Genomic DNA, 23,910 nt, shown 5'->3' with positions numbered 1-23,910 from the left:
TGAGACTCCTCTCGGATATCCTGCTGTTGCTCTCAGTCGTGCAGATCTGGTCCAACAGATAGGGTAGATGTTGGGGTGGGCCAACTCCTTCGCAGCCCTGAATATGGGCCTGGGTGATAGCTGAGTTGCCCACCAAAACCACCCCCTTCAGAAGAGGGCCAGGACCAGCTTTCAGACATCTTCAGGGCTGGCTCTTCTAAGCACACGGTGAGGAGTGGGGCCTGCTCTCCCGTTGCTGGGATCCATTACCCAGAGCCCAGACCACTGGGGTCAGCTCTCCCATGGCCCCTGGTGGTAACACAGGCCCCCAACTGTAGGAGGGCTATAAACCCAGATATGGACTCAGTCAGTCTCAGATGGAAGTCTAGACCACAGGCATCTGTATGGTCCTCGATGGTAACAGGCGGTGAATATCAACACAGACCTCAGGCGGGGTAGGGCCATAGACCCAGACGTGGCCCTCGGGGGACATCACACGGCCCCAGGTGGCAGTGTGGCCACTCGCATCAGCCTGTTTCTAGCCGCTGTCACGGTTTAGTCATACTCTGCTTCCCCTTCTCTCCCATTTCTCCTCCACGTAACAGCTCATCACGCAGTGGTGCCCGCCTGCTCAGGCCATGGGGCATTAAACCTACTCTTGACCTTACATATTTTTAAAAATAGATGGGCCAAGCCGGGCGGTGGTGGCGCACGCCTTTAATCCCAGCACTTGGGAGGCAGAGGCAGGCGGATCTCTGTGAGTTCGAGGCCAGCCTGGTCTACAGAGCGAATTCCAGGACAGCCTCCAAAGCCACAGAGAAACCCTGTCTCGAAAAAAGAAAAAATAGATGGGCCAGAGAGGTGGGGGAGGGGAATGAGTATAATCAAAATGTATCGCATGAAAGTCTCAAAGAATAAATAAAAACATTTCAAAAATCAAAACGTCACATCTAAGCCACTACTCGGAGTTCATCACGAATAAACAGAAAAGCCAACTTCCTTACATGCACAATGTGTACCAAATGCTGTTAGTGTGGTTTCCGTAGCTACAAGAAGACTCCTAATATTGCTGGTTGCTCACTGCTATTGACCTCAGCTTCGTTACTTTGGAGCTCAGCATTTCCACTTTGCCTGCTCTTCCCATCACTCCCTAAGGGATCTACATGATGTAGCCGTGCCCACATGCCTGGACACGTGTACCCGGGTCACCGTGGACGGCTGACTGGACCAGGAACAGGAGCATCTTAAAACAAAACAGCTGCATCTCAAGTGCTTAAGACTCAGGTGCAATATGATAGCAGCTATTAAACTCCTTTGAGCTTGTCTTGACTTTGATGATTACCCTGTCCCTCTTCTTTGCCTAACTCCAACTTGATCTCGTAAAATTGCTCCAGTGTTTGTTTGGTTTTGTGCTAATGTTTTAGTTGTATTATTAATTTCAGGATCGTGGCTGGTTTCAGTCTTTTGAGGACTTTGCCCCTTTGTCTTTTGTTTGTTTGTTTGTCTGGAGAAACTGTGGAGTGAGGTAAAAAGTCATGCTAAATTCTCCTCCATGGTCATGGAAGCAGCAATGTTTTGTCCCTAGCACTGATGGAGTTCAAAGGCCCTGCTCTCCATACCTCTTCTTGGTAAGCGCCTGGAGTTACCTTTACGTGTTGAAATGGTTTCTATATACTCCGTATCACTAACCTCCTTTCCAATCATCCCTCACTCCACTGCCCACTATTTGAGTGAAAATGCCTCATTTCCATATTCACAGATGCAACACTGAATAAAATCTGTTGTTTGCTGTTTGGGGAGAACAGGAGCTTGGATGAACTGCTGAAATAATATTTTTCACTTGAAGAGTTTACAGACAAGGCAACCCAATAGAAAGAAATGAGTCTCATGGAGAACTGCTCTTTTCTGAAGAGGAAACAGAAGGGGGTGATCTGGGAGAGAGGGGAGGTGGGGGGAGGCTTGGAGGCATGGGAGAAGGAGATACTATGGTTGGGATGTATTGTGTGAGAGAAGATTCCATTTTCAAAAAAAAAAAAAACACAAACAGAATTTCTCTCAAGATGAAGATAACAGCTAATGGAGAAGCTAAGAAGTAGCTCAGATGGTAGAGCCCTTGCTTACACATGCATGAAGTCTTTGTATCAATCAGCAATATATAAAAAGGAATGTAGTGGCTGAAGGCTGTATTCCGGCACTAAGATAGTAGAGGAAGGAAGATCAGGAACTCAGTCATTCTTAGCTGCTACATAGTGAGTTCAAGGCCAGCAAAAGGGTTAGGAATGTAAACTCAGAGGTGGGGCATTGCCTAGAATGCAAGACGGCTTAGATTTGGTGCCCAGACCAAAAAAGAAACTAATGACGAGAAAGAACCATGAGAAAATAAGATAGGACATAGTATGCATTAATTGAACTGAAGCAGTTCTAGAACATTCTGAACATCCTATTAGGGAAATTATTTAAATGAAACACTCTCTGAATTGTCCTGGCATGGTTGTGGCACATGTGTTAAATCCCAGGATTCAGAAAGCAGTGGCAGGCACGTCTCTGTGAATTCAAGGCCAGCCTGGTCTACATGGTGAGTTTCTGGCGGCCGAAGCTCTGTAGAAAGATGCTGTCTCAAAAGCAAAAAAGGAAACAGAAAGAAAAAGCCCTCTAAATTGATATATCTTTATTCTACCATTGTGTTGACTATAACCTTTTCTAATAAACTGTCACTTAAAGATTATTCATAGCACTAAAATGAAGCCCGACGAACAGTCACCCAAGTCATCGGGACTTTTTGCAGCTCCCAGTGGCCACCTGGGATTCATCTCAGTTCCCTGATTCTGTTTCAAATCAGCTTCTCAAAGATGCTGTTACTGTCAGCAGGCCCTCTGATTTATTTCATCCTTCCCCAAAGTAGGTTCTGAAATTCTCACACTTTAACCCCTACTCGTTAAGCCGGCAGCTCCCTGCAGGGACTGACTCTTTCCTGCAGTGGTAGGCAGGTGGCTGCAGAGGGCTCTGTGGTGCCCCCAGTAGTCGGGGAGAGGAGCCTACACTTTTTGCCCTCCTGTTGTGTTGTATCCTCTCTCTCCACACAATACCAATGAAGTCTTCGATAATGCTTCCCGCTGCTCCTTTCTGAAAATCAGAACAGGCAAGCACATTGCACCGCGGATTATTTGCAACTCAATACACGCTTGTACTTCCCATTTGAACGATGCTATCATTTTCTAATTTAACCAGCAATGAGAACACTTGTTGTAGCTCACCAAGGGCCATGTCTGTGATACCAGCATCAGGAGGCTAAGGCAGGAGGATGGCAAGTTCCTGGCCAGCCTGAGTGTGACACATAGTGTGTGAGACACTGTTTCAAAAACAAGAAGAAGCAGAAAACACTTACTGGATTATTTTCAAAACACTTTTAATGCACGGCTGTATGGGGTGCCTGCAACATGTGCCACAGCGAGTATATGAAGCTCTGAGGACAGCTTTCTGGAGTCGGTTCCCTTCGTTTCATGTGGATTCCCGGGCTTATTAAGTTTGACAGCGAGCACTGACTCCCACCAAATCAATACAACTTGGAAACACAGATCCAAAATAGAATAAAAGAAACTTAGTAAGTTAGAAGAAGACAAGAATAACAAAAAAAATCCTTTAGAAATAGATTATAGGGCTGCAGGGACAGCTCAGCCATTAAGGGTGAGGCTCACAATCAAAAATATAAGCAAAAAATTATGACAGTAGGGCCTAATGCAATCTGGTTTCGTCTTCTAACATATAGTTTGATCAGCTAATTGATTTTAAAGTTCTAGGCAAAACAGAAGTCCTGTGACAGGAGGTAGCATCTTCTCTTTCTCTTAGTAGTACTATAGTCCATAATAAAGTCAGAGAAAAATAAAATCAGACGAGTTTAATGAATGATCTAAGTTTCTTGAATTTTAAGACTTACAATTCCATCTTTCTCCTAGTTTGAGCTCAGTTCTAGAAAGTATGGAATTGGCCTCCTAGAATGTCCACTGACCTTGTATTAGGCTTTTTGTGGTAACTTTAAGTTCTTGTGCAGTGTTTAAAAAATATAATAATAATAGAGATCCTTTCCCCTTCACTTAGTTTCTACGGTGCTGTCTCATGTGTCATCAAACTAGGATATTGGCGTTATGCAGTTGAGTACAAACTGTTTGGTTTGTGACTAGACTCCTTTAACAAAAAGTTCCTTTTGCAGCCACACCCTCTTCCCATTCACCACACTGCTCTTTGACTCTTTGCAACCTTTAATCTTTCATCCATTTCTCTGATTTTGTTATTTCGGTATTACTACATAAATATGTGCAGGGGGGTGGCTCTGTGGTTACAGAGTTCGACTCACAAGTATGACTGGAGTCAGGTCCCCCAAGCCTCCTGAAATGATCCCTTAACCAAACTGTCTAGCAAGACTAGCCACATCCGAGAGCTCTGAGTTTGACTGAGAGTCCCTGACACAAAGAAAACAGTAGAAGAACAAGCAGGGATGATTCCTGATATCAGCCTTGGACTTCCATGTACAAGTGTACAACAACCTACATACAAAACATGCATTAACTTATACATTCACACCACACTCGAATGAAAAGGCAGAAGAATGTGAGAGCATTACGTGGAACTTTTAGGGGTTGGCATTTTTCTTACCCAGTCTAATTCCATAAAGATTCATTCTGGTTTTGCACATTTCAATGATTCTGCCGCCTCTGATTGTTGAGTAGTATTTCATGGTATGGCTCCATCATGACTGATAGCGGTTACTTAAATGTTAGTAAAATGGCTAATAGTTTATTTACCCATTGAAGGATATCTGGGTCATTTCCAGTTGTTAGCTATTGAGAATAAAGCTGTTATAAACATTCTGTGTGAATTTAAGTATTTGTTTATCTGGCATAAATGCTAAGAAGCACAATGCAAGTTCTATGGTAGTGCGTGTTTAGTTCTTTAGAAACCACCAAACTAAACTATCTCCAAGAGGAGATCATCGCTTAAAACCCCACTTGCATTGTATTAGCAATCAGATTCTCTTCATATTTGCTGGTATTCTATTTTGTTGTGGTTAATTTTTAGCCAAATCCAGGGAACAAATTTGGGGCAAAAGCGTGCAAGAAGAGTTTAATATTCAGTTTGTGGTGTTATGTTAATAGTACTTAGACATGCATTTTAGCATCAGGTCTCTTCATGTTAAACTCCAGAAGCTAATAAAAATGTATTTGGGCAAATTACTGAACAAATCTGAACCTCTATGTCAAGAACTATAGTAAAAGGATACTACATGTAAAGAATGTAAGATATAAAATGTGGTCAATGAGTATGAATTCCCTTCCTTTACACTGCTTAATTGTGTGTTGCTTTGGCTTTGTTCTAGGGCCTGAACCCCAGAGTCTCAATCATGCTCAACAAGGACTGCATCATTGACTTGACACTCATATATATTTGAACATCTCTAGGATGTAAAACTTTATTACAATTTTATTGCTCTTTCTCCCTTCAGTTTAGCTGCTGCCTTAAAAATGGTTAACAAAGCAAAACAGCATGAGATTATTTTCAAAAATTTTAACCTAGATCTTCTGCTTACCAACGGTACTGACTCAGGTGACTGCTTGGCAACTCAGTCAACACCAATGATGGCTCATCTCCAACTCTGTCTTTAGAATAAATAGAACCAGACCTGAGATTGAAAGATGTAGAGTTCAAATGAGAAATTATGTGAATAATTTGTAAACAGAAAAGGGTGATACCACCATGTGGAAATAGAAAAAGACAAGATACAGAAAGTATATCCAAGGTACCCAAATTTCTAGTTTATTTTGCCAGAGAACTTCAAGTTAGTGAAATGGCAGGAAACGCAATGGCTTCTGAGTCTAGCACAATGGTTCCCAAAGCATGAAATACCAGAACTGTATTATAAATGCCTCTTGTATTTGCTTTACTATCAAAATTCAGAAATTACACACGAGCAGTAAGTATAACCATTGGCACTAGCATCCTCTGTTGGTCCTGTGTCAGCCAATGCTCTGGGCATGTAAGGTCTCAGCTGGAAAGAGATGACCCTGTGATGAGTTTCCAGTGGCTTCTTAAGTGCAGAGAGTGTGGTGTGCTGCCGTCTGTCTGCCTCCACTATGTAGAAGAAGATTATATAATCCAAACCTTCATCATTGATAAAGTGCTTAAAAGGATTCCTTCAAAGATCCTTCCATGCAATACCATGTAAAGGATGTGGGCAGAAACTATCTACAAAGGACGGCAGAAGGAACTCTGTGCCCCCCCCCAGTTAAGAGTTTAAGCCATGCCCAAAACAAGGCAGAAATTCATCATGTTAATCCTACCATGTGTTTTTAGACAGACAAGACTAAAATGTGCCCTAAAATACTTAAGTCTGTTACCTGATCTTCTTTATCTTAGTCCTGCTCGTTTCTTCATGGGTTTATTGTGCATATTAAATATCTGTAAAAAGAGATCAAATAATTATTTCTTCAAGTAAATATGCATAAAATTTATTATTGCAGAGGTTTGTAATAAATAAAAAGAGCCACTCCCTGGGGTATTTTATTTCCCTAATGTGTGTCATTGTCCCCAGTTAGACCTTTGTGTTAGGCACAATGGAGCACAGTTACACTGCTGAAGCTAACACAAAGGCAGACATCACAGGCCCATCTCTCCCGTATCTTTTTCCCGTCTTTTTGTTTGAGATTGGGTCATACAGTCCCACAGGCTGGCCTTGAACTCATGTCACTCCTCTTGCCTCAGCTTTATGAGTTGCTGGGATTGTAAGCATGCTCCGCTACACCCAGTTCCCAAGTCCTCCTTGAACCACTGAAGACACCAGACACTTTCCTTCATCCTGCCAGCTTAGGGGCTGGAAACCAAGGCAGATCCTCACAGAGAGTTTGTGAGGCCTGTGGACTATCAGCATCCCCCTTCTCTGTGGCTATCGGGAAAGTAGCCGCGGCATGACACTCACTGTAGAGCCGTGCCAAAGAAAAATGGCTGATGTTTATTGAGTACTGACCCTCTAAGAACTACATGTGAATATTCTCGCTGATGTTCCTTACCTGGCCTGCAGTTCTTATCCATCTTTTACACGTGTAATCACTGAGGCAGAGAATGGCTAGCTGGCTTTTCTGAGATTATACAGTTAATGGCTGTTCTCAAACTATCCATGCTAACATGTTCCCTGGACCCTGTTCTTAATCACAGTGCGCTGCTGCTTGTCATACATAGCAACAGCCTCACCAGGAATCACTGAGATTTGCCTTTTAACCACAAAATGAAAAATTTTTTAAGACAGGTTGCAGCACAATTTTGATTTTGTTTCTCCCTGTGATCAAAATAATTGTCAGAGTACATCACTGACCTTGACCTAAATATCAAAGGTCAATTACAATCATATTTTCACGAACTATTTTCATAAACAGATTTTGAAAAAATCATCTTGTCAATTCTTGAAACAAATAAGTCTCTTTCAAAACTAAGTGGAGCAAAAATAACAACACGACAAAATACATACGGATTACTTCTTCTACAATTTAAATCCCTACCATCTAACATAATGAGAAAGAGGCAGTATGTGGCCCAGTTATTTCCAAGTATCAGAGTTATTGATGAGAAGAAAAAAAGAAGAGTTGAGAAAACTTGCCAATCATTAATACAGCTAAAATAGTGCCATATGATATTAAGATGTTCAAGCAGAGAAAAGCCCAGACAATTGCTGCATCCATGTCCTCCTCATTCTGGAACTTTCTAATAAAATGCAAGTAGAAGTATGGTATAGGGAAAGAAATGAAAATGCCCGTAGAAAAATGCTTCTGAGGGAAGGTTCCCTAACATGATTATATGTTCTTAGCTGTGCAAATTAAGGACTCGAATTTCTCTCCTTAGATGCCGCCATTATGAATACCAAAGTTATGATTTTGAATGCAGTATAATTTACAAAGTCCAATCAACACCAGACAGACTTAAATGTTACTTTGTTACTGTGACTATTTTTAGCTTTGATAACCCCTCACATTTATCTTTGCAAGTAGCAAGTGTCTTTAGAACTAATATTAAATATCACTATGTCTAAAAAGAGAAAACATTCAACAGTAAAACAACTAAGCAATTCAATAGCCCAAGATGATGCATAAATTGTGTAATAAAGCAAAAATACCTACTTGATTAGATTCTGTAATTTGATTACTGACATCATCTTTACTTGAATAACACAAGATGCATAGGACCTAACAATGTTTGGGAAAGTAGAAAGAATTACCAGGAATGTAAGAAGACAGCTTCCTCGTTTATTTGTGCCATATTAGTAACAATTAAACTGCCTGCTTTCTTCCAAAGAAAGCTTTGTCACATTTTGCTCAGCAATTTGAAGTTTATAGAAATCTTCTCACCGATGTATATTTTCAAATCAGTATTTTATGACACCAAATGTACCCTGCATTGAGTTAGAAGGATTTTAAACATTATGTAAAGTCACAGTAAGCTAACATTTACATATATACAAGAATTTGCATATATTTTCTTGACTGGATTTTTTTCAGGGTTAGGGTTAGGATTGGGGGGGTGGGCAGGGGACAACAATTTTTAAAATCCACTGAATTGAAGAGAACAACACTCTTGGATTTAGCTTCTCAGTCTCCCGTCTATAGACAGGCAGATCTCAAAATCCAAGCCAACTTTCTTTTTCATGTCTTTCTTTTCTGCATCCTTCCTGTCTTGCTCATTATGCACTTCATTAAACCATCACTCCAAAACTGTAGTTGGGGAAACACTTGTTCATTTTCTCTGATTTCACATTTAACAGAATTTTTGTTTTTAGATGGATCACAAGCAGTCTCTTACTGGGGAGGCAGGGGATCCCATTTTCTAATAGGTTCTGCAAAGTGTGAGCAGTCTGTCCAGTGTACTGTCTGTTTGTCACTCAGCAGGAATAAAGAATCCTGTTACCTACACAAGTATTAGGAAAGTGTTCCCAGCTGAAAGCATTTACCCAATCCCAATTGTTCCAAAGTCTAAAATGCTAAGGAAGATACTGTTCCAGGAGCTACTGTTTAAAACAATGCAATCCCTGTTCAGGGTGAAATCTTGGTATTTAGAAATCTGAGTTAGTTTTTAAAATAATAACTGTACATCCAAAAAGGAATTCCAAAGAAACATTCTTGTGCCAAGCACATGTTTTTAATTTTGATAGCTTGGCTTACCTAAGTAAATATGTAGACCCTAATAATTGCACTTACATGTTGATAGTTTTGAATATTATTTTTGTTTTAGTCTGCAAAAAGATTGCTGAATAATAATGTAGAAAATACAGTATCTGTCAGTATCAAATTGCTGTGGTTTATGAGAATTGCAAAAGAATGTAGTTTTTTAAAAGTTCTGTTGAAAACTGCCCTGATTTTAAAAGAAATGAATATAGCCATATCCTTATAGGATAATGTCAAACAAATAGAAAAAAAATCATGTTCCCATACAATCGTGTTTGTTGGCATTTATATGAGAATAATAATGCCTTACGGTTATTTTCATAGTTGTTCACTTAATGTGGGATTAACTTCAACATCTTCATAATTATCTGAGATCACCCAATTGAAAGTGGTATGGTAAAAACATGTTAATGGTTATGACACTCTCACCATCTTAATACCAAACAGATTAACACACATGAAAGTAATAGTATAATTTGTACACGGAATAATATGCCAGACCAATTCTTATGGTGAAAAGAGAATTCTTATGAAATAGTGCCCTTTCTAACTACTGCTTCCTATTCCTTAGGCTGTTAAAGGGATCAGTTGCCTGGACGCTGATACAGGAAACATGAACAGGAGCGTGTGACACTGTGGACATCGGACACCGTTCTTCCACTTTGTGGCTGCAGAATCTATGAAGCCATCAGTCTTGAGATTTGCTTTGGTTGAGACTGAGAGGATGCTATAGGTATAATCTAGCTGGGATCGTAAACTGGAAAGAAAAAAAAAACTTTCAATTGTGGGGGGAAAAAAGATTGCTTATTGACCATAGTGACTGTGAGTTTAGTTTATGACCAACAAACAAAAACAGACTGCATCTTAGGCATACTTAAACAGTAGACTTCGTGTCACAATGGACTCCAGAGCCTCATACAGATACTCTCAACTTCCGCTACTGCCAAAGCCACATAAAGGGGAAAAAGCCATTGTTGGCCAAGTGATATGAAGTCAGAGCTACTCAATTCACACCCATCTTTCTCAAATCTATATAAAGAGAAGACTACATTCAAGCCCTCAATAATAATCCTTGTTGCACATGATGAACATCAGAGATTTCACACTGCATTCTGATGCAGGTGTCTCCCCATCAGGGATGGAACTGAGCGGTCACAATAGTTCCTTTCCAGTCCAGCCGTGCTTGGGAAGGGGAGTGGAGGGACTTAAATCATGTTGTTTCCACTTATGCAGGGAGAGTCCATTAAAAAAGAGATTTATTATTGTATTTTCTGTTTGAAACGTAATATTTGCTATTTTTTTTACTCCAAAAGTGCGCCTCAGTATAGAGCAGAGTAAATATTACAATTTCGTTAAACAGCAGCCAAGATTTAATTGTCTGTGAAATATAAGGCTTAGGAACTGACTTAACTACTGTTCTGCTCACACAAACTAGGTCGGTTCTACCCCCCCCCCTCCGCACTGCAGGGAAGGCACTCGGAGACTACCCCAGAAAGAAAGAAAAGTGAGCTAGATGCCTCCAACCTCATGTGTGGATAAAAAGCCTGACCTGAGAACTTGGGGTTTGATTCCTGCAGCAGATTTAAAATAGCTATGTACAAAAAGTCAAACAAGAACAGCTATGGAAAATACAACAAATCATGCTAGCAGTTTAACAGCGAGGAAGCAGGGGGGAATCCAGAACCACTAACCCATACTGTAGAAAGTGTTAGGAAAGAGGGGAAGAGGAGATGGGGACAGAAAGGAGGCTGAAGACACAACACTGGTTTCCATATGTGGATTCTACGTTTTATTATTGTTGCTTTTACTTCGGTAGCTCAGTCAGAAACCTGGAAACCTGTGCGCCCTTTGCCCAGGGGTCTAGACTAGAGCTCCGCCATGCCCTAGCGACCGGGTCACCCCTGTCCGCTCCACCCCTGGCTCTCCCATCAATGGTTCCCCGGGTCGCTTCCCTCCAGCGCTCGGCTAGGGGTGCAGAGGAGTCAGAGGACGGCAGCAAATTTGCCCCGGTGGCACCAGAGGCACAAGCCAAGCCCGTAATTGCAAAGCAAACAAGACTGAAATGTTGGATTCGCCTCCATCGTGACAAGATGTACGCTTTTGCCGCCAATTTGTTTGTGCAGCTCTATTTCGGGGCACTTGATTGAGGAAATGTTGAAAATAGCGGTCAGGGTTTCCCTAATGAGACCGGGTTATGGGGTAAGGGGGAGCGGTGGCCTACCCTCCTCGCGCCAGGAGCTCCGAGGTGAGCAAGGGAGGCAGTGCGGTTAACCCCTTCCTGCCCTCATCGGGCGAAAATTTCTCGGTGACGCCTGGGGGAAGATGCCGGCCCAGGGTTCCCACCAGGGATCTGTCCTCCTCCTGCCCGCCCGCCCCCACACAGGGGCAAGGAGATAGAAGGAGAATTTGACCAGAATGGAAGGAGAAAGACCCAGCACTAGCGTCAGGGCCTGGACCGCAAGATATCTGTAAGCCTAAGCCGGTAGCTGCTCCTGTTGCCCCCGGCTTCCCCTGCCCTGGCGCCCGCCCGCTGCAGCCCAGTGAAGCCTCGAGGACGCTGCGATCTCTCAAGAGACTAGGTTTTATACTGCTGGGGCCAAGGAGACCAGAACCCTGAGTTAGGCCGCACAGGAACGGTGCACTTGGCCCGCTGATGCCCAAGGCTGTCGGGGTGGATCTTACATAAGGCAGCTAGATCCAGAGGGGAACTTAAAATAAGAATAAATAAATAAAACTTAGGGAAAAAAATAAACGAAGAGGCAGGAGAAAATACATGAATAATTATTGAGCACAGCCTGATATCAGGCGTCTCTCTTGAGGGCCCCTTGATCTTTTCAGTGGAGCTAAAATCCCCGGCCTGTTCTTTCCCACTGTTTCTTCCAACGGAGAAACTAAGGTACAGAACACTGAGCACTGAGCGCGGTGGCCTTAGCCCCCTCAGACTCTTGAGTTTGGGCTACTTGGAATGGGAACCAGAGAAGCCAAGCCGGGTTGGTCCCACAGCCTGCAAACCAGAATGGAAGATACTTTCCTCAGTGCCCGCAAAGGCTTGAGGTGGAAGGTCTGTTCCTTCATAAACTGACTTCCAAGTCGCTCACGGGCCCTAAAATGGCCTTCAAAATAGAATAAAACAACCTGATTGCAATTAGAACGTCCCGGTTTCTCCAAAGCGCCTTCCCACCCCCTCACCCCGTTATCTGAACTCCTTTCTGGTGGGGCACCTTCGTGTGCAAAGCATTAGTTGCATTTTTACAGGACAGTAGTGAAAGCTGTGTGCTCAGAGACCTGCGAGAGTGCATGCATGACCCCACCAAAAAGGAGTTCAGAAAACGGGGCGGGAGAGGGGGTGCTTGATTCGGGTGCAAAAAGCCTCAGCACTCAGGAAGGACCCAGAGGCAACAAGGAAGTGTGGATTCTTCACTAGCTTGGGTGCCAGACCCACATTTGGAGACAATGTGAGTGAGGGTCGGCCTACTGCCAGCACCCATGTCACACTCCCCTTGTAGCTTGGCGAATGGCAGGTTGATCTAGTCCTGACCCAAAAATCCAACCTGGCTTAAGATTGAAAGCCCACGTTTTGGAAGTTGGTAGTCTTTGGCCAGCTTTGGAACCCCTATCAAAGGGAAGTGTCAAGGGCAGAGACAGTAAAATGACACTAGGGGCGCTCTCACCGGAGACCCTGACTGCTTGAGCCCTTGGGTCTGCTCTTTTCCCTGGGGTCTAGTCTGAGATGCACGTTGGCCAATCTGGTTTCTTTCTGAAGTCACACTCTTCTGTAGATGGCAAGAGAGAAAAAAAAAAAACAGGAGATGAAGAGGGCTGGTTTTGTAGTTCTTGCTCGAAAATGAACTGTGCCTTCTGTCAGCAAAAAAAAAAAAAAAGAAAAAAGAAAAAAGAAAAAGAAAAAGAAAAGAAAGAAAGCACCAGTCACACGGATTTAGAGAAGTATGCAAATGCATTCTAAATGGAATTCTGCTTTTCCTGTATGCAAATAAGTCCTTCCTTTGAAGTCGGATGCTTTGAAAGAAAGATGCAGTCCCAATTTTTAATTCCTCGAGTTTGGAGCCTGTGCTGACTTAAATGAGCACTCATGCAAGTATGAAAAAGAAAAGCATTCTCTTTTTGGAAAATGGAACAAAGCAGCGCTTCTCCAATCAGAGTGCAGATAACATAATCGGCAACAACAAATTTGCCTCCTGGTGCTGCGCATTCCCAGCGAGCATCCTGACTTCTCTGTTTATATTATAACTTTGCTGCCTGCAATTATTTTTATTTTAATTTTCTGTCACTTTAACAGAAACCAGATCCTTTCTTTTAATGTTTTGTACACAGCATGTTCACTTTGATAAGATGTTCTTTCCTAACCCTCTTGCAGCTTGCCTCTGCTTGTTTAGAGTTTTGTATCAGAAGTTTCTAATATTTCTCCCTCTTTTTTTTAAGAATTTGTCCCTGTCTTGCTTTATTTGTTTGTGTGAAATTTAGTTTGAAAGGAGATCAGAGAGAGCAGGAGGGGTTTGTAATAAGAGAATGACCGAATGACCCAAGGGCTGATTATCTATCATTAACTGGAGACTCGGTGTACCCAAATTACCAGGAAGACCTCAGTCTGCCGGATCCTTACCCGGCCAGAAAGAAAACCGTGGAATGCACACACTGAAAAAGACTCATGACATTGCAAGTGAGGACCACTGCTTAAACATATTTTCTTAAAGGAATTCTCCTTCAAAACTCAGCTCCCATTGAAGGAATAAATCGCTAGATCATAATATGTACAGGTAAAAAATCGGTACTCAAATACTAACTTTGCAACTAACTTTCTCGTATTGTTTCATTAGAACCAAAATTACAGGTAATTGTCTAAGCGCCAGAGAATATTGAGAGATCAGGACAAGCTGCTTTTGATCTGCTCAACCCAAGGCTTGTAAAAATCGAAGTTTGCCATTAATATTGACAATAAAAGTGTTTCTTTTTGTTAACCTGAAACCTAACCATCCTGGCCCAAGTCCCTTGTCTATAAGCAAAGACTGCAGAAGAATGCAGAAAAGGTCTGGAAGGAACTGCCAGAGCTAAAGAAATCCATCTATGTGGTTCTGCAAACGAAGCCACATTGTGGAGACTTCCCAGGAGTGTCCCCAACATGGCAGCTAGAACTGGGAAGGAACAGGACTCAAATCACAAGTGAATTCTTCAGACCCACAAATGATGCTTCAGAAGCCCCACGTGTTAAGCAGCCATCTCTTTCCTGTTTTATTCTGAAGCCCAGACTGTGTTGCATGCTAGCTTAAATTCATTGCTGGCTAGTTCCAAAGAGCATGAATGTCAAATCACACTCACATTCTCATCTGAATTCAGAATGGTTTCCTTACAGCTTGGAAGAAAACAATTCTCTGTATACTTCATTTTTAGTTTATCATTGTGCTGTGTTGTCGTGCTTTGTTGTTATTGTTGTTGTTTTAAGTGCTAGGAGTGAGAGCCAGGGTCTACCTCTCAAATATATGCCCACATCTGAAATATTTCTGTGTATGCAGTTCTTCGAGTATGTTGTATAAATCCTGAGGGATGTATTGTCTATGACATTTTTATTTTAAACCCAATATTTTACTACAAAGTGGCAAAGATCAGATTTATCATACTTCTTGAGACTATTATAATAACAGTCCATGTTATATATAATGTTATTATATATAATACTATCCTTTGCAATGCCTGTTCACAGCACATTTTATGTAGCCTTTAGCCTGAATGAGTATTTTTAATTTACGGATACCTGCCAAAGTACCAAATCCTTCTTCATCAGTGAGAACTCTCCACAGAAGCAACATTTCTTCCAGTTAATGCAGGAATGTAGTCATGGGTTGCTGAAGAAAATGGAAGCTCTACTGTTGCCCATAATGGATAGTAGGGCATAAAGAACTTAAGGATAAACTAGTGCCTCATTCTTCCACAAGTCTCATGTTCAGTGACAGGGCAAGCAATGTACAAACCCCAACTCTTGTGGGGGATAAATTGTAGGGGAAGAAGGAAGGACAAGGGAGAGGAGAAAGGAGAAGAAAAATGCAGGGAGAAATGTCCAGGCACTTAGCAAGTCCTGGCTTTACTGTTTGCTAGGCACAACTGAAGAGAAGAGTTCATGTCTTAAAATCACCCCCTTCATAGTCGCCCCTGCCTTTGAACCAGCCCCTCCCTCTTCCATCTGCAAAGATCTGTTTCAAATGGAGAACTGCTAGGAAGGGGGTCTACTCCCCAAATGCTCCACCTCCCCCAAAATCCAAGAAGAAATTGTTCAGAAGAAAAGAAAACCACATGAGAGTCAAGGGCACCTTCTCCTGCCCTTGCTTTTTTGAAGCAAACATAAAAGTTCAATCGACTATAGTCCCTACTTTGTGGGTGTCTAGTCCCTACTTTGTGGGTGTCTACTTTGAAACATGGTTGCCTGTAGACAACTACCACAAAAGGAAAAGAGGAAAGCCCTATCAGAGGGAGACCTTTGCTGCCACTCAGCCGGTAGGCCTTGTTCTGGATGTCCTAAAACACGGTGGGACTAAGTGGCTAACAAGTAGGGTGACACAGTGCCCCCCAGTAGAGAAAAGGCCTGCAGAGTGTGACAGAAGCAGTTTTTGGGGAGCAGGTGAGGCAGAGGTTATGTCTTTAATAGCAGATTCATTCTCCTGTAGCCTTCTGGATTTGGTATTCCTTTTGGGTTCTTAGCACGTTCTGGAGTTCACCTTGTCATAGATGTCTAAAGGAATGTCCGCAATCAATCCTGTACTGCTTTAGTTAGGAAAGGAAGGTACGAGGGGGCTTGAAAGATGATGAAGGGAATTGAGCCATAATTCCTGCAAATATCAAATGTGTGTGTATGGCCTCTGGCCTGGTTCTTCTCAGACCCAGTTTATTTTGAGTACTCATGAGCAAAGCACAAGACACAAAATTGCCTTTGCCTTTGAAACAATAAATGCATTGAAAAGATGTGTATTTCCCCTAAAAAGACACTGAAGTTTTAAAAATATATATTTAGTTTAAACAGAGCTTAAAAGTAATATCTCACAGGGGCAAAAATGTTTGCAAGGGGGTTCCCCAGCCTTTTTCTTGCTCTTTGATTTTTTTTCCAGAGAAAGAAAATGGTCGGAACAGGGAAGAGACAAGTGACATGGGCACAAAATAAATGTTTGAAACCAGCCTTGTTTGTCTGGCTGAAAGAAGATGTAGAGTATAACACTGTGGCTACACTGTCGCAGCACAGTGTCAGAGAAGACTATGAACACAGAATCTCCAACACCACCCTGAACCTGGACTGCCTTCCTGTGATAGTGTGCAGACCCAGGACCACTCAGCCCTCAGCCTCCCAGGAGAGAGATGACCCTCTGTGGGGGTTCCTCCTGGGCACCCAGAATGGCCCACAACAAGCATCATCACAGTTCCTTGGTCTTTGGGGATGCTAAATGTGTACCCTAACGGAGTAAAGTTCACCAGAGGCCTTTCTAGAACAGGCCAAGAGTGAGGGAGCAAGCTGACATTGAAGCTGATGACTATACACCTGCCTTCTCCCACCTTCTCCCTGAGGAACCCTGTCAATCTCCCCCTGGTCTCACTGTTAGCTCTCTTAGAACCACCCGCCCCTGCGTGGGGGCAGGCCACAGAACGCAGGGATGAATTTAAAATAACGTCTTAGCTTGGTAGTTCTCCAAAGCAGCAAGCTAACCCAAGATTCCTGAAATAAAGTGTGTCAGAAGATACTAAAAGGAGAAGGGGAGCAGAGCCATTAAGGACACAGCTTGGTTAGTTAGTCAGCCAGCTTCTAAATGGGAGATGCCACTAAAACTCACCGGCTTGTCCCTCTCTCCAGCTACCTCCAGACTGCCTTTTTAAGGCTCTAGTCTCTGGGTTTGGCTTTCTGAGATACATGGAGCTTCAAATTGTAGTACGTAACCGATGATGGTGCTGTCAGTGAGGAAAGATGATGAGATTAGCCTCTTTTAGGGCCCCATGCTGTCCATTGCTTTTATCACTTGTGACAATGCTATCTGGAGCCATGCAGCCATACCCCCACTTTTTGTGGTTGTTGTCATTGGTTTCCATTTAAGACGCATGAAAAGGGGCTAAAAGCAGCAAATTCTGGTCCCTAGCTTGGGAGGTGGCACTGGGGAACAAACAGCTTATCCGTTCCTAGCCCTATCTTTCTCTGAATTCTTCTTCTAATCTTCCAACCCCCTAAAAGTTGATTTCCTGAGGCAGCAAAGATATTCCCTCCCCTAATTTTATTTTTATCTGTTGCTGGCCACAGTGCAGTCATTTTACTTAGTCTACCTGTTCCCAAGGCCTACATGTTTTTATAAACAGACGTTTTTTAAAAGTGTATCAAATGTCAGAGGATTGAACTACCAGTATTTACTGGTTCAGGGTACCCTCCTGGTGTAAATGTAAACAGAGTCCTCCGCCACACTACCCCTATTCTTCCCTTGAAGAAGTGGTTCTTTAGAAAACTCTCCTTGTACCCCAAACTACAGACCCACTCACGCTGGGAAGTAGAACTATATGTAAGTCATTATTTTGTTCTGATACCAAGGGCAAGCCTCTAGGCTAACCAGCAAGACGGGATGCATCCATTTCCCATCCAGGATTTGCTCTCTGTCTTAGGACCTCTACTGGGGGCTGGCGAGGGAAACTGTCCCCTATGGACAGAATAAAGGCCACAGTCTTCGAGTTCCCCGCTACATACATTTATATTTTAAAACCCTTTGAGACAACCACAGTGCAGTAGCCAGCTAGGTCTCAGCCAGGAGACCATGGGAGCAACCAGTTGGGCGCCCTCCAATTCCTGCCGATCTGGCCTTCCACACAGAACCATAGTCAGCCAGGCTCGGGGGCAAGGACCGTCCATGGCTGGGGTTCTCTTTTCATGTCTGGAAGCAGACTGCTCCTGCCTCCAAAGAGCGATGCCCAAGGTGGAGTCACTGATGTGCCCTCTGCTTGACTAGTCCAAGGCCAGCCCTCGACTTGATCGAATTTACAGCCTTCTGTTGCACACCCTGTTGTACACCGACCTCCATCAAGCGGGTGAGCAGAAGGAATCTTCGCACACGCTTGGCCTTTCTGGGCGTCCTCGGCCAAGGCCGCAGGGTAATCTCAGCTTCTTCCACCCGCGCTGCTAGGGGTCTGCCTGGGTGCCCTGAGGCCGGCTCACTTACAAGTAGAGATCCATTTTCCGTTCTAATGCATTCAAGATCGCCAAGGCAAGCAGTCTAAACATCCACGAGCCGTCCTCCCTGCCTGCCTCTTAAACAGCCGTTTAATGGCTCCCCTCCGATAACTAAACCTGCTTTCTACAGATGCCCGCTTTTATGGGGGAGGCAGGAATGCAGAGATATATTTATATGTTTGTTCATAAAAACTAGAAAATAAGCTCCGAACACGCTGTAAAAACTATTCAGTTACTTACCAAACAGGCTAGTTAAACCAGCGGAACACGGGTACTCGCCACACCACAGATTCGAGAAATCGAGGTGCCCCATTTTGAAAACCTCCAAAGTCTCTGTTGGGGTTGCTGCACCAGAAGAATATGCAAATTGGGTGCATTTTCAAACTGAAGTTCCCATCCACCGTCTCTGCAAGTTGTCACTAGAACCTGGGTCATTAGAATCACTGAAATCTCTCCAACGTATGCCGGCTCAAAGGAGCGAGTGCTGGGTACCAGCCTGATCAAACAGATCCGGTTGCTCCCAACCGCACCTTAATCGGGATCCCGACTGCCGCCTCCAGGTCCACTATACCGCCCCCACCTCCCGGTCCAGCACAAAACTACAGGAGGCTGCCTGCTCAGTTTTGTGCCTCAGTTACCTACAAAGCACGCACACACACACACACACACTCACACACACACTTGAAAAAAGCAGTATCTGCGTTCCTTCTCCTCTTCATCCCACCCCAGGAACCAGAAAAGAAAGTGAGATAATACGGTACCTGGTTTGAGATTCTTCCATGGCGGGAGGAGGGGGGAGGGGGATATTTTAATAACGAAGCATCTGTTAAACACTTGCATTAACCTATGGCTGATAAAAAGGGTTTTTTTTTAACCCTGCCCCCCCTTGTTTTAATTATCTTATGGTTATGAGTGGACAACCAATCCTAGAAGAGGACCTCGGCAATTAGCAACGCGAACATCAAAAAGTTTTATTGCGGAGAGCGCGAGGCGCCGCCCCCGCTGCCCCGGGATTGGCGTGAGGAGCCTCTGACGACATATATTAACCCGAGCTGCCCTAAAGATGTAGCTGTACATGGAGATCTTGCTGGGAAAATCGGCTTGCTCCCCTCACCGCGTCCAGCCCAGGAGAACCGCCGCTGCCACCCGGGAGCTCCCACTGGCCACTGTGCACACCCCTCCGAGAGCCCAGTCGCCGCTTCCCAGCTCCGAGGCGCCTTCAGGGGCCCCAGATTCTTGTCGCGAGAGGAGAGGATCTTAGAAAATGGATGCGCTGAGACCTCTCTGCAAAGCCTCCGAGAGAGCCTGAGAGAAGCGAGGACCGACACGTTACTCGAGGCTTTAAAAACAAATCACACCCAAGGACCAAAACAACCAAAAATTTTATTAAAACAATAAGCGCCCAAGAACCCAGATCGGGCTGGTGGGGGAGGGAAGGGGCGGGAAGGGGAGGGTCGCACCGAGGTAGCTCCACGCCGAGCAGCGACCCCGCCGCCTCCCGGCACAGCCGGGCCGGCTCCTCCAGCCCCGGCTCAGACTCGCCCCGGATTCCAGGTCAGCTTCGGAGTCAGGAGTCCCGTGCCCCGGCGTCTGCCGGACAACCTCGCGGGAGCCGGCCGGCCGGCACTTTTGCATGAGCACCGGAGCGCTCTGCCTTGACGCTGCAGCGGGGAAAGCGGGAGCCGGCGCGCGGGCTGTAGAGTCGGGCAGGCGGCGGCGGCGGCGGCGGCGGGCAGGGGCGCACGGTGCCGGGACCAGCTCGCCGCGCCCCATGGGGAGCCGGCGGCCGCGGCGCAGCTGAGGCGGGCCCTGCGGGCCAGGCGAGGGCCCCGGGCTGCAGCGGCCCCCTCTGCGGCTGCCGGGCCGGCCCGGGAGCCCGGGGGCTGGGGGTTGGGGGGTGGGGGAGGCCGCCGATCGTCGAGGCCGGGGCCCGGGCGGAGGGCGCGGCGGGGCTGCGCGCACGCTGGGGCGCGTGGAGGGCCACGGAAGGCGAGATGAGTCTGGTGGGGGGCTTTCCCCACCACCCCGTGGTGCACCATGAGGGCTACCCGTTCGCTGCCGCCGCCGCCGCCGCCGCCGCCGCCGCCGCCAGCCGCTGCAGCCACGAGGAGAACCCCTACTTCCACGGCTGGCTTATTGGCCACCCGGAGATGTCGCCCCCCGACTACAGCATGGCCCTGTCCTACAGCCCTGAGTATGCCAGCGGCGCCGCCGGCCTGGACCACTCCCATTATGGGGGAGTGCCGCCCGGTGCGGGGCCTCCGGGCCTGGGGGGGCCTCGCCCGGTGAAGCGCCGGGGCACCGCCAACCGCAAGGAGCGGCGCAGGACTCAGAGCATCAACAGCGCCTTCGCCGAGCTGCGGGAGTGCATCCCCAACGTGCCCGCCGACACCAAACTCTCCAAAATCAAGACACTACGCCTGGCCACCAGCTACATCGCCTACCTCATGGATCTGCTGGCCAAGGACGACCAGAACGGCGAGGCGGAGGCCTTCAAGGCGGAGATCAAGAAGACCGACGTGAAAGAGGAGAAAAGGAAGAAGGAGCTGGTCAGTACGGGGTGGGGGTGGAGGGAGGAGAGGACAGAGGGAAATGAGGGTCTCGGGCTCGTGGGTCTTCCCGGTAGAGCTGAAAAATGGCATACCACATTCTTTGGCTGAGGAGCGCGCCGAAGTTTTCACCAAGTTCTGGCAGGGATGGTTATGGCAGGGATGGTTTGCTGCAAAAGTTAGGGCGATCGACCACTGAGGCTATCAGCTGCGGGAAGAGAAGGGTTTAGACCTATGCTCCTCCTAGCTTCTGGGCTTCCCCGGAGGTTCTCTGCGCCTCTGGTCATTTAGGACCGGCCTCCCAAACTGTAGGAACTGACCCATCTCCCAGTCACACTGGCCGGATCCCCTCATTCTGAGTCCATCAGAGCTATCTTTTGGCTTCCAATCCAACCTTTCTTTTAAATGTTTCTATAATAAGTTGTCAGTGATCTCTGGGTTCCAATTATTTCACTATTGATCGCATTCTCCCACTCCAAAACCGAGGCTGCCTCTGGCTCCAACGATAAGAAAACATTATGCTTGTCCACCCTGCTACGGCACAGGGGAGGTGACTGTAAATGTTAGGTTACCTTTAACGTGAAAATGCAGCTTTAGTTTCTCTTTGGCTGCAATGGTAAAGCAAAATTTCCCAAGTGCTATTCGTCCCGAGTGTTTTCTTATTTTGTTTGGATGAGCTTGTGCGTTTTAAGGGTTTTGTTTTTTTAAGGTAGACATTATGGTCATTGTTATTAGCTCTAATACCTGAAGTTATGCCGGGACATTTAAAGTGTTCTCAGGATATTACCAGTTGCCTGGGAAGTGGTGGTGCTTGGGTCGGCCTGAAAGAACCTAGGAAACAATTCCATTTGTGGAGATTTTCTCCTCTGTGGCTTGCAGCCCTCTGATTGCTGCGCAATGGAATGACCTTCCCAAGAACCAGAGCTTTCCAGGGCCTTGGAGAAGAACTGCGTTGCTGGGGGCACTGGACCTCTGCTGGCTGGTGGGAGAGGCCCAGGCCAGAACAGGGGGTCCGTTGGATGTGGGATCGCCATTGAAAACTCAAGGCAGATTTAGTACCGGCCTCTGCCTCCTCTCCTACAATAAGAGTCAAAGGGAAAATAAGACCTCGAGCTTCCCTGTAAACGACTAGAAAGTTGGCCATTGTTTATAACCTGACTGGCTGTGTCCTTGTGGGTTGCTAGGGGAGGCCTCCGGGATAGTTAAAACACTGGAAACCTGCATAGCTTCTGCAGGGGTCGGTACCCGGGGCCATTTCTAAGCGGTCCCTCTTGTATTCAGGCTGTGTCCTGAGGTACAAAGGGCTAGGTATCCTCTCTGATCTTCTCTTTCCATTTCTCTCCCCTTCGCCCCTCTTTCTGTTTAGAACGAAATCTTGAAAAGTACAGTGAGCAGCAACGACAAGAAAACCAAAGGCCGGACAGGCTGGCCGCAACACGTCTGGGCCCTGGAACTCAAGCAGTGATGAGCAGCAAGGGAGCTAGGGAACCCGGGGCCAAGGCACCAGATGCAAACCCAGGACTCCCCCGAAAGCAATCGGGCTCCCTTCTGAGGACTTCTTGCAGTTGGATCATCCGGTTTATTTATGTGCAATTTCCTTCCCCCCTCTTCTTGCCCCCCTTGAGGCATCTGCTCCCCACCTCCCTCTCCAAAAAAAGTGGATATTTGAAGAAAAGCATTCCATATTTTAATATGAAGAGGACACTCCCGTGTGGTAAGGGATCCCGTCATTCTCTGTGCGTGAATGTTCCCTGTGTAGGCATCAGCCTTGTCCCCTCCCCCACTTACCCAACTCCCTCCAGATAAAGAAGTGGACACTAGTGCGTGTGTGAAGTGTATCTTTTTACTCGGCCTTTGGATATAAATATTCCTGGGGGTTATAAAGTTTTATTTCAAAGCAGAAAGCAGGGCCGCTAACATTTCTGTTGGGGTCAGTTATTCAGTGCTGTCATGTCAAATGTTTTGTCCCCTACTCGAAGATGTTTCCATCAGCCACTTGTTTTGTGCACTCCTGTCCTCTAAAACTAAGTGGAATCTAATTAATATTGAAGGTGTAAACGCTGTGAGTATTCAATAAACCACTGTGTGTTTTTTTACAAAAAAAGCCCTAATCTTTATATGGGTGATACCGCAAAAGAACTTTGAAAGCGAAGCTGTTATACTTGTTTTCATAATATTTAAAATATTCAGAAGTAAACTAAATTATCGTAATTGCCTCCAGCTTCATTTGAAAGAGTCAGTGGTTCTAATCAATCAGTATGATCTGAGGCTGCCTCCATGAAGGAGTGATTTTATTAAAGTGGAATGTCCTGGTGAAAACCCTGACCAAAGGCCCGGGCTCCTACCCCGTGCCGTCTCTTTCCCAGGAGACCTTTGCGCGGTCTTCAGGAGTGCCTGTTTGGGAGAAGGGTCTGTGCTTGGTGCAGGAGGGGGCAGGGTGCCCTGGTTTTATAGGCATCGGTCGGAAGCCCTGTGCCTGGTGCTTCGTTTTGTGTCTGGGGAGCGCGTTTCTTCTGTGGAGGAGGTGTGAGGAGTATCCCAGGCCTTATTACAGCCACAGGAAATAGTCTGGGGCGTTTAGTTCAAAATATAGGGCTTTCATCCAAGTTCTTTTTTTCTTTTTAAGAGAGAGAAAAAAGGAGAGGAGGGGTCCAGCTCGGAAGATTCTCATCGGCGTGGTGGCGGTGGGGGAGGGGAGTCTTTTGAAAAAGAGTCTATGATTAGGTAACAAGGAATTTTACGTCAAGTAAGAAATCGCGAACAAGACCACAGATTTAAAGGGGGGCGAGAGGCTGGGTTAGATTTACAAGGAGCTACAGGGAACTCAATATTAACTGCTCCGTGTCTGAAGTCTTCGCCGCTGCAGCCAGAGCAAGTGGCGACTTCTCCTTGGCCGCCCAGAACTTAACCCTGTCCCCGGCTTTGCTGTGCCCGGGTCTTGCACCCCAGAAGAAAGTCCCTGCTGCCTCCTTCTCACACCGCC

General features: G+C 45.6%; 1 protein-coding gene and 1 long non-coding RNA gene across 3 annotated transcripts; one reads left to right on the top strand and one right to left on the bottom strand.

Annotated features, from left to right (window-relative positions):
* Nucleotides 1-3,374: 3,374 nt before the first annotated feature.
* LOC106021548 lies at nt 3,375-19,306 on the bottom strand. Of its 2 annotated transcripts, XR_005876003.1 has the most exons (5): nt 19,140-19,306; nt 18,619-18,723; nt 6,369-6,429; nt 5,561-5,653; nt 3,375-3,541 (listed from the first exon to the last, which is right to left on the bottom strand). It is a non-coding gene; the product is annotated as an uncharacterized LOC106021548 (long non-coding RNA). The 2 variants fall into 2 exon arrangements; XR_002383851.2 differs by having other exon boundaries at nt 3,375-5,653.
* A 987-nt stretch (nt 19,307-20,293) lies between these two features.
* On the top strand, nt 20,294-22,747 carry Hand2 (heart and neural crest derivatives expressed 2). The gene is made up of 2 exons (XM_005075151.4): nt 20,294-20,927; nt 22,294-22,747. The coding sequence occupies exons 1-2, from the start codon at nt 20,373-20,375 to the stop codon at nt 22,390-22,392; spliced, it is 654 nt and encodes a 217-aa protein (XP_005075208.1). The 5' UTR covers nt 20,294-20,372; the 3' UTR covers nt 22,393-22,747.
* Nucleotides 22,748-23,910: the final 1,163 nt, after the last annotated feature.

The sequence above is a fragment of the Mesocricetus auratus genome, unplaced genomic scaffold (genome assembly GCF_017639785.1).
Source record: "Mesocricetus auratus isolate SY011 unplaced genomic scaffold, BCM_Maur_2.0 Super-Scaffold_6731, whole genome shotgun sequence".
NCBI classification, from domain to species: Eukaryota; Metazoa; Chordata; class Mammalia; order Rodentia; family Cricetidae; genus Mesocricetus; species Mesocricetus auratus.
Note: the sequence above shows the minus strand (reverse complement) of the source record. Positions and strands in the feature narration are given on the sequence as shown.

Bases quoted from the DNA above. Each gene is read 5' to 3' on its own strand.
- Hand2 (XM_005075151.4), top strand. From the start codon at position 20,373: ATGAGTCTGGTGGGGGGCTTTCCCCACCACCCCGTGGTGCACCATGAG. The intron at 20,928-22,293 runs GTCAGTACGGGG...CTTTCTGTTTAG, and splicing joins AGAAAAGGAAGAAGGAGCTG to AACGAAATCTTGAAAAGTAC.